We start from the raw sequence: 11,329 nt of genomic DNA, 5'->3' as shown, positions 1-11,329 counted from the left end.
TAAAATAACAACATACATTTTTAATTATTTATTTAAATTTTCAAACAAATATTCTCAATTTTTACAAATAATTATACATGTGAAAGATTATATATGTGATGACAATCTGAATGAGCAGATGAATCCATACTTAGGCCTGATGATTTGGTAGAGTCCTGGGGTGAAATTGTCTGTTGCGATGTTGTCGGGTTCAACTACTCTGAAGGGCGTATTTTTGTAAGTTGGAAGAGATCTTATGTTAGCACATTCTAACATATAGAAAATAATGGACCTATGCAAATCAGTGAAATTAAAATCGAAATTCCCAAAATTGAATTGGTTCGGGAGCTGAACATGTTTACAGGAACATCTTGTAAAAGAGAATATCACTCGAACATTGACCGGCCAGCTCAGCGCTTGTTGACAATTTCTGTATTTATTGGTAAGAAGCACTACAACTCATAACAGGGCCGTAGCCAGGTCCTGCAATGGCGGTAGGATTAGAACAATACAGAATTTATGTGAAATTAATTATTTTTTCAATGTAAGAACACTGGTATCATCAAATGAAAAATTCTATTCACGTAATTTTTTTTTTCACCAGTCTAAAAATAGGGAGGGTTTCATGGTTGATTTTGTACCAGCGTCCTAGGAGGAAGCGCATCTCACGATGGCCTAGCTTCAGCCCTGCTTCCAAACCCATTTTATTCGCCCCAATGCTATAACATTGAGGATGTTCTTAAAGAGGATACAATGCAAAATAACTATTTAGTACATAAATTATTTTACAAACCTGAGAAACTTCTGGCATTAAACATTCCGAGTAAGAATCGAAAATGGTTGGAAATGCTCCTTTATTAAGTTTTACATAAAATTCTGATCTGTCAAAACAATCTTGTGTGAAGTGTCTGGAGCACAAATAACTTCGTTTAGATGGCTTCCAATTGTTTCTATTTACAGCTAGAATCCATTTTTTCTTTTCTTTCTCGTCTGAAGGAAATCTGTCAACAGGGGCTGAGTTAAGGAATATTTTACAAAACCAGATCAGAAAGGAAATAAAATAAAAAAAAAATTTTAAGAATGTTAGAAAATTAAAATGAATTACGTTTAAATCGAAGATGATTTGTTATAGTTTTGTGTGTTTTTGTATTTTATGTTTCCTTATGATCTTATTTATGTTGTTTTTGTTGTGTGTTTATATGTAATTTTATTCTTTAACGGACAATGAAATAACTTAACAAATACATTTTATTTTACAGAGCCTCTTATTGTATTTATTTATTATTATTTTTATTTTATTTTTTGGAGAAAATGGTTAAAAAATTGTTCTAAACATTTCAAATATATTTGTTCATATTTTTCATGTTTATACAAATTTCATGCTTTAATATAAAAAATTAAAATACTGTCCTTTAGTAAGAAAAACTGGTCCACAAATTATTTCGAGTATATTGCGTGTTATTATTATTTTTTTCCAAGAAAAACCAAATGATTTTTTTTTTAATATATTTTTTTGAATCTTTCCGAATGTAGTTTGAAATTATTCGTAGTTGAGATCTGATATTAGAATATTTTCACACAAAATATTGAATAAACAAATAAATAAATGTACATATTAACATACAGATGAAGTGATATGGGAGGAAAAACAGTCTTATCGTTTTTTCTGGTTTTACATCCAAATGCAACGCAGGAAGGCATGGCATATACATGAGTTTAATAAAACTCGTCTAACACACAAAAATCACGTCTAACAACAACGAGACAACTGAGAGCTGGGAATGTTCGAGTACCAAAGGAATAGTGTCTTAGAGTGGGGATGAGTTGAAGGTCAAGTTCCCCTCTTGATCAGCAAACTCTATTTCACATTAAATAGTAAAATATTATATCGTACTATTTCATATTATGTAGAATGCATGTTTTATTACATGCATTCTCAAACGAGTAGGCGCAAGTGGCGTACCAAGCCCTGAGGTTAGACATTGCATAGAAAAAACAAATTTTGTATTTCTCAAACATTTATAAACTTATTACTTTTGAGGTATACGCAATAATACATAAATACATAATAAACAACAATTTATTAGAAATATTTGAAGATTTTTATTTGATATAAAAAGTGATTGGTGCACTCATCACTGTCCACCTAATATTAAATAAAATAAAACCTCCAAAAAGTTTTAAAATGTCTATATTTTAATTTTTTGTGAACTTTCAATAATATCATGTCTCGCTTAATATACATAAATATATTCTTTTTAAAAACTAATGGTATGTGAGTAGTTTATTATTAATACATATTATTATTAGTAACATGAAGTAAAAAGAACAAATGTGTGTCTCATAAGAATCCCTGCTACCTTTACTAAAAGAACATAAAAACAGAAATAATAAGAATTCTGTAAAACGAAGATGAATAAATAAAAATATTGATGAGTAAATTAGTAACCTAAAAAAAAATTGAAGATTATTAGGTCATATTTTAGGGGGGAAAAATTGTTTGCTTTCATGAATATTTTAGATACTCTATTCTACATAGAAGCTTGTTTGATTTTTTAAAACCTAAAATAGCTGTAGATCTCAAAAGCTAAAAATTGAGCTTTCCAGTTTAAAATAGTAATAAATTTTATTTTTTGTCTTTGTCTGAAGGCTGGCATTCCATAATCTCTTTAAAATGTGAAAAAAGGGGAGTTGATAGTACAGGAGGCCAGTGGAAAAATAGTCAGTTAATTCGTTCCAATTTTTTATTAATTTAAGGAAAACTATTGATAATTACTAGTCAAAAATCGATTAGTCTACCAAGTATTTTGAGGGGGAAATACCAAAATTGTTAAACCAATTTGTGCTGCAATTAATCATTTTTGAGATTGAACAATATTTTCTAGGTAATTATCTTGAAGGTTATTTTGTCTTTCAGTAGGCTAATCTCGAGTTGGAGGTTATTCCTATCTGGATTGTCATTTCATTTAAATATATTTGTATTGTATTTGCTGCAATCTGTTTTCAATACTTTTTTACTGAAAGGAAGCGGAATAAATGTTTGATGTTTTGAATTTCTCCTTCGTCATAATAGCCGTCAAAACAATTTAATTATTATTCCATAGAACTTTTTAATGATATTTAGTTTAATCATATACACTTGGTGTCCTGTGTCACAATGTAGATGCACTGCTATATTAAAATAGTGGCTTACTCACCACTACGATTAATGAATGGCAAGAGGCCACTCCCGCCCTCCATTAGTAGCCTTACTTATTTGAATTTTTTTTTTTTTGTGCTCTTCCCGTTTTAAGCTAATATTTCAAAAGAGATATAGGACCGTCGCTCCCCAAGGATCTTAGTGGGGCGGGTCCGGCGGGGAAGGATTGTCTTTTTCTTGTGTTACAATCTCCTCTTATGAGATTGTGGCATGTCGTAAATCGACAAACATACTCGATATAATTGCCTGTTCAAGAAGTCAGATAAATAAGACTACCACGGTAGGCCAGATAAGTAGCTTCCCTTTAATCAAATTAAAAACGAAATTGTGAACTGAATGTCCGAGAAAATAAAGTTACAACTAAAAGGGTAGATGCAGCTCCCTTTTAATTGAACAAAAGGAAGTTAAAACTTCGCAATACAGAAGTGGAAGGCACTAAGTAAGTTTTCATAACTTCACTCATAACTTATTAATCGTAAAATTCTCAAATTGATTGGACGTCTCATGTGAGTAAAATGTAATTATTAGCATATCCCAAAATCAAAAGTCGAAGAAACATATAGATTTCATTTTTGTATATCAATTCAAATCCACGCGCGGGCTCAGTACCGCGTAGAGGAGCGTCCCACGGGTCGCGGATGTGGAGATGGTCGGTGGAAATTCCTCGGAAGTTCCTCTCGGCTAGGTCCAATAGACTTGCTGACCAACAATGAGAGCGGCCCCCCAAGAGCGGTACGACATAGGATTGAACACCCTACTCACATATTTTTTAGTTCACAAAATACCACAAAACAGTCATGGATCCTACTGAGGTAAAACGCTCATTATCCGGAGGTAAACTAATCCCCCATTGAGGTCTCCGGGTGGGGTCTGCTTCATGGGATTCATGGCGCAAATTGAAAATTAGAGATTTAATTATAGGAACGTAGAACGTAAGAAGTTTAAATTCCGCTAGTGGGTTAAAATCAATCACAAACGAGCTTAAGGGATACAATCTAGATATAGTGGCGCTGCAGGAAGTTCGTTGGCCAGGAGTGGGCTCGTAGAAGGAAGGGAAGTACACCATTTGGTACGGGGAGAACAGTAATTATTTATATATTAAATATTTAGGTATAGGATTTCTTATTAGGAATAGTTTGCTTTCCGCATTGAGAGAGGTCAAATTTTTTAGTGATAGAATATCGGTAGCAATATTTCAGAGACGTTGGTTTAAAATCGCTCTGATTAACATTCATTCTCCGACCGAAAACAGTGATCAATAGATTAAAAGCGAATTCTATGATAAATTGGAGGGAGTTTACGATAATTTACCGCGAAGTTGTATGAAAATAATATTAGGAGATGCAAACGCAAAGGTAGGGAGGGAAGAAGTATATTATCCAACGATCGGTAAAGAAAGTTTACATGGATATAGTAACGATAATAGAATACGACTAATAAGCTTTGCCATATCGAAAAACATAATAATCAAAAGTACTGCATTCAAATGTAAGGATATTCACGAATATACCTGGACATCACCGGATTCGCAAACGCGTAATCAAATCGACCACGTCTTAGTACAACATAGATGGCAAAATAGTATAATTAATCTGAGATCCTATCGAGGGGCAGAATGTGGTTCAGATCACGAACTAGTAATCGCGAAAATTCGACAAAAACTTAATTTAATAAAGACAAATGAAACCGGGTTCCGTCCTGAAAATTTCGATCTGCAGAAATTAAAAATCCTTCTAATTCGAAATCAATTCGTGCTAGAAAGAAAAAATAGATTTGAAGTCTTAGAACCATTAGATGAAGGTCACGAAGACATTGAGAAGTTATGGGTAGGAATCAGAGATAATATTAAAGAGGTGGGTAATTAGTGTCTCGGAAAAAGGGATATTAATGAGAATAAACCCTGGTTCGATGAAGAGCGTCTTAAAATGTGCGAACAAAGAAAAGCCGCTAAGTTAAAAACTCTCAATAATCCTAGCGAAAACAATGTTACTTACTTCCAGGCCTAAAAAAATTAGACGTATAAATTTCTCAGCATTAAAAAAAGAGAATATCTTAAAAATAAAATAATAGAGATAGAAAATAACAAAATCGAAAATAATGTCAGAGAAATGTACAAAGGTATTAACCGGTAGATATATTGGATACGTTTAAGAAATACTTTGAAAGTATTCTTAATACGGGAAATAATTGTCAATCTCCTCCGACTGAATACCAGAGTGCTGAACCGTGGATAGAAGAACCGAGTCAGGAGGAATTCGAAATGGCCATCGCAAAATTAAAACCATATAAAGCAGTGGGAACTGACAATATTCCTACTGAACTAATCAAGGCATGTGGTGAAATTGGAGTTTCTAAAATACACCTTTTGGTAAAAAAGATCTGGGAAATAGAGGAGATGCCTGAGGAATGGAAGGAGTCTCTACTTATTCCCGTTCACAAAAAGGGCCCGAAGGCGGATTGTAATAACTATCGAGGAATTTCGCTACTTTCTGTATGTTATAAAATATTTACGCTAATCTTAACTAGTCGAATCGCGGAATACGCTGAGGAAATTATCGGAGACTACCAATGTGGTTTTAGACGAAATCGTTCAACTATTGATCAAATTTTTTCATAACGGAAAATCTTGCAGAAAAAATTGGAATACAACGGGGTAGTTCATCAGCTTTATATAGATTTCCAAAAAGCTTACGATTCTATTGACCGCCAGAAGCTGTATAATATTCTGATTGAACAGGGAATACCAAAGAAGTTAGTAAATCTCCTACGGATGTGCATGACCGAAACGTATAATAAGGTACGAATCGGTAATCATTATTCTGAGAGATTCCAGGTCCGGTCGGGTTTAAAACAAGGCGATTCTTTATCACCTATCTTATTCAATCTAGCACTAAAATGCGTCATTAAAAGTGTGATAAATACCGAAAAGGGTTTGACCTTAGGTGGTAAAATACCGGTGCTTGGGTATGCAGATGATTTGGTACGATGACAAAGAATCTATAGAACTAAATACTACCACGCTAATAAATTCCAGCAGGGAACTAGGCCTTGAAATAAATACGGATAAAACAAAATACATGGTTAGTAATAGAAATGCAAGCAATTTCGGTGATATAGATATATGAGGAAATACGTTTGAACTCTTAGATAGGTTTAAGTACTTATGTTCTACGGTAACTAGAAAAAACGAAATTGATGAGGAAATAAAAGCAAGGATGAAGGCTGTAAATGCTTGTTATTTTTCAATTTCGAAACTCCTTAGTTCGCGCCTTCTATTGAAAAACTTCAAAATTAGAATTTACAAAACAACTATCCTTCCCACTGTTCTTTATGGATGTGAGACGTGACCTCTTACACTAAGGGATGAACAGCATCTTAAGGTTTTCGAAAATAAAGTATTACGCAAATATTCGGACCAAAAAATGATGAATTAACGGGAGAATTTAGAAGATTATACAACGCTGAATTAAGGGACCTACACCCGGTAAATATAATTCAAACTATAGCATTGCGGCGTGTAGGATGGGCATGTAAGGTTGTAGGGCTTAGTAACGAGCGGATCTCTAAAATGTTAATAAACACTGAACCAGCGGTTAAACGTTCGAAGGGTAGACCGAAACATACAGAGAGGATTGCGTTAAAACTGAATTTGGTGGAATTGGGTTTGGAGGAGCATCACTGGAAGGATGTATGCAGAAACCGTTTGGTGGTATCGGCATCGAACCTTCAGGTCAGTTAAGCCTTTATTATTTTATTATTATATCAATTCAAATGGTTATTTTTATCCTGTTGGGTTTAGATTAAAATATTTAAAGAATAATTTGGCCTTGTAACGGAAAAAACAAATTTTTATAGACCTTATTAAAAGTAAAGCCGCATCTCATTACATAAAATAACAAAGATAAGTTTTTTTTTCTATTTATAAGTTAAAATTAATTTGATAAAAGTAGATTAGTCTCTAATCAGGAGAGTGGTTCACATGGTTTGCCGACAGATCGTGCTAGTCGAGGCAGGGAAGAAATATTACACCACATTCCCTACTTCATGATGTTAACGGCTAAATGTGACGAATTTTTGTGAAATTATTCAAGATATGGGGCACTTGGGTGCAAATTTACTTTTTGTCTCATTTATGGATGGAATCATGAATTTCCGATCTGTAAACAGATTTGTCGACTGAAACTACATTAAATGTTAATTGGTCCATCCATTCCTTTAATAAGTATTTTGAGATTTAAAAAATATATAATGGTTAATAAAAAAAACTTGTTGTTGTAACAACCTATCAAAAAAAAAAAATCACGCTAGCGAAATTTATTTTCGGTATTTTTTTTTTTCCGAACCCTCTAAAACAGAAATAAAAATGAATTAGTAAGTGCATTACTGTGAATAAGAAAAGTAATTCGTGTTGTGTCTTACCTTTTACTACCTTTGGTATTTTAAGGTTACCTGTTATGTTTAATATCATATATGAGCTATCCATTCTAAAAAGAAGCTATTTTAGTTTCGGAGGTGAGGGGCCTCCTCGTGTTGTATTGCATAGAAGATAAAATAAAAAACATTAATTAATAAAGACAATAGATAATGGTGAAATAATAAGAAAACAGTCAGAAGTCGAAAAGAACGTGGTTGATCAAGAGTAACTCTACTGTACCAGGTGGGGACGTAACCCCCACTTCCTGCCGGCCTCCTAACGTTAGGAGGCCTGTTTCAATACGCTTGGTCGGTGTAATCTTATTCCACTTTCGTATTTTCTCACTTTTTTCTTGTTGCGAAAGGGAAATAAGAATTGTAAATAATCTTAATTAATTTTGAAATTTATTATAAAACAATCTGTATTTAATGTATATAATTATGCAATGATAAATTCACAAATTCTAATTCTGATCTCTTCTTAGAAATCTGCTACTTTCAACGTAATTAACCTATGAAATCATAATGTTATTTTAGATTAAATTATTTTTCAGTTCACAATAGATTCCTTTCAATTTGTCAATGAAAATCGGAAATACCCATCGTTTTAAACCAATTCTTCAACTCAAACTCGTTTCAGCTTTCATGTGAAAATTTCATATTGATATTTTATAATTTCTCCAGAATCCAATCCTTACAGTCCAAAATTCTTCGTAAAATCCGTAATGCTCCTTACTTTGTCACAAATCAAGTCATCCATCAGGACCTCAATGTTCCATATGTTGCCGATTTGGCCAGAACCGGACACTGTTCCTTCCATAATAAACTTCTCAACTACCCAAATCCACTTGTTTCTAACCTGGCTTCTCCTTTATTACCTAATAATCCTCCTAGGCGTCTGAAAAGAAGATGGCCTCGAAATCTTCTCCTCTAGAAATGTTATTGGAGTTCTATCAGAGGGTAGATTCTCCACATGTTTTTATCATGTCATTATGTCACCTACAGCAAATTTATTTGATGTGTATACAGTTGTAAATAACTGGTTCCACGAGACCATTATATTTATTTATTCATATATTCATGTATTTATATTATGTATTTGTATGTATATTCGTATGCATCTCTATCGGTTCCCATCAGGAAACCGTTATTCCTAATGGGAACCGACTGAAAATGTATGCATCATATTTAACTCAAATACAAGATGCCTTAGACCCACATGCTATGGCATGCTAGATATGAATAATTGTAATTAATTATTGGAGTTCTTCTCCAACGGTATCGTGTTTATCAATTTACTATGCTATTTTTAAGCTGTGGCATGCAGGGATTATTGATTGCATTATTTTATATTTACAATTATATACACATGAGCAAGAATAATCTTATAAGACAGCATGCTGGATCTATTTTCTTAAAGTTTAATTATGATATTATGAATTGAGACATACCAGTTGGGCTCCAGTTGTGGGCTTTTTCGACAAATGATGCGGCAAGTTAGGGAATAGTGAAGGACAAGAGCCTGGTTTTAATTTAGGACGAATAGGCAAAGGGGAATAAAGATTTGGTTTTATATCGTCAGTTGTGAAATGTTTGATACAAACAACCGAATTTGAAGACGGCGACCAGTTTTTTCTGGAAATCAATTTCACCCATTGTTGTCTTAAATGATTCTCTTTCGGAAACTGAAACGTTGTAACATAACCCGAGTTCTTAGAAGAACTGGAATAATTGCTGGTGCAAAAAGGAACACAACATTTACGAGGCATAGTGAACTTTGAATTTATTTATATTAGAAAGACAAAGAATATAATAGTGCTGCAACACTGGCTCGACATTGATAGTAACAGAAGAAACAGTCGAAACACTGAACAGTGAGGAACTAGGACCAGCTACAAGTAGGGTAGGATAGGCCTCCTAACTCTGCTACCCCCACCACCACACTCCCGCCTGCTACAGTAGAGTTCACCTTGTTATTACATTCCCTACTTCATGTTATTAACGTAATGGGAAGAATTTTAGTGAAATTGTTTTCAAGAGATGTGCACCACTTAGGGGGCAAATTTACATTTCGTCTCATTTATAGATTTAATCATAATTTATTTCCCTAAACAGATTTGTCAACTGGAACTACATTAAATTCATTGGTCTATTATATTTTTTAATGATAATTATGATAATGGTTAAGAAAAAATATATAATGGTTAATCAAAAAAACTTTGGTTATGACCAAGCGTTACCACCTAGCAAAAATAAAAAAACGGATGCCTACGGAAACGGATTCATTTTCGGTGTAACAATTAAAAGTGGGGGCCGAGAGGTTTGTAGTTCATAAAAGGCGAGCATAACCCCCACTCCACTTGACGCTCATCTATAGTTTTAACTTATTAACATGTTTCTAATAATTAATTCTTATTCATTAATATCACAGAGGTTTAAAAATTCATAAAGAATGCGAAATTTTTTAAATTTATAATAAAACAGGTATATTTTGTGCTAGGGTAAACTCCGAAATCTTAGTTAAAATTGTTCTCTGCTATGTTCCACATATTTTGAGTTGATAATAAAAACCCTAAATTCAAAAAATTATTAAAAACAAGGGTGTAATACAAAGTAATATAAAAAAGAAATAAATAAAACTTATCGTGTTATCTATTGGCCAATGACCTCACTAACTCGGGATATAATAATTCAGGAAGAATGAACTCTTTCAAACTGAATGTTACCCTCTGAATCGTTTTAGTTTTCCAGAAATCGTCGTCGAGTTGAATAATTTTACAGTTAAATTCTCTGGGAGCCCACACTACAAAGTAGCCTCGAACCCGTCATTCGGAGCAGACTTGCAAATAATAATCACTATCTATTTTTTCTCCATTGATATATTTCAAATATTCCAATTGTATTGAAATACAAAATTTTTAACTCGTTGCAAGACTCTCTAATTGTTGAATTATAAGCAGATTTTATACATTTGACTTCGATGATTGAGTCAGCACCCACAAACCCATCTAGACGGGTCAAGGTGCACCCATCCATATGCGCTCTGCACGAACAGACAAGGTTCCACTGTCAATCTGGTTGTTGACTTGATACGTTGCTGAAGATGCTAAATGCCTTTCTATATATTTTCAGATCCGTACTCCATAACCCGAGAACAAAATGGTTATATAGTAACTTTTAGCAACAGGTGCGCATTTTAGACAAGAGCGCATCTTGCAAACAAATACTAATTGGAGAAGATGATCGGGGAGTGCAGTCAGCAAAGAAACAACATAAATAAACAAAAAATATTTAATTCATAAAAATTTTTTTGAGGTTAATAACTTTCAGTTGAATGAAATTTGTATTAAATTATCATAATATGGTACAACGTTTCGGGGCCACTGTCCCATATTCATGTACTTTAAACCTCATAATTTCATATAGGAAATCATGTCACACTTTACATTGTTCTCTCTTTTCTACCATAACTTACACTACTATGGGACAGTGGTCCCGAAACGTTGTACCATATTTTGATAATTTAATATAAATTTCATTCAACTGGAAGTTATTAACCTCAAAAAATGTTTTATGAATTGACTCACCAGACCTCCTAAAGAAAACATCTTGATTAAAAAAAATTTATTTATGCCGACGTTTCGACCTGATCTTCAGGTCTTCATCAGGGCTATAAAAACAAAATAGACAACAACCATCATTTAGAGAGAAAAAAATTATATAAATAAAAATAAAATA

General features: G+C 33.2%; 1 protein-coding gene across 8 annotated transcripts in view; it reads right to left on the bottom strand.

Moving 5' to 3' along the window:
- The window catches only part of LOC106677777 (tigger transposable element-derived protein 4), a 101,900-nt gene that overhangs the window by 3,514 nt on the left and 87,057 nt on the right, over positions 1-11,329 (bottom strand). The window contains exons 1-2 of one of the 8 annotated variants that reach the window (XM_014415926.2): positions 1,604-1,895; positions 773-980 (exon numbers count right to left, since the gene is read on the bottom strand). The exons of 5 other annotated variants lie outside the window; for them this stretch is intronic. In XM_014415926.2, coding sequence (XP_014271412.1) covers positions 773-980; positions 1,604-1,680 — 285 coding nt within the window. In that variant the 5' untranslated portion in view covers positions 1,681-1,895. Of the gene's footprint in view, positions 1-772; positions 981-1,603; positions 1,896-11,329 lie in introns of those variants that run through there. 2 more of the 8 variants (XM_024359644.2, XR_010844049.1) reach the window with 2 other exon arrangements.

Source organism: Halyomorpha halys, unplaced genomic scaffold (assembly GCF_000696795.3).
Source record: "Halyomorpha halys isolate HHAL.00 unplaced genomic scaffold, Hhal_1.1 Scaffold8.1, whole genome shotgun sequence".
Taxonomy (NCBI): domain Eukaryota; kingdom Metazoa; phylum Arthropoda; class Insecta; order Hemiptera; family Pentatomidae; genus Halyomorpha; species Halyomorpha halys.
The sequence above is the reverse complement of the archived record's forward strand: the minus strand, read 5'-3'. Positions and strand labels throughout refer to the sequence as shown.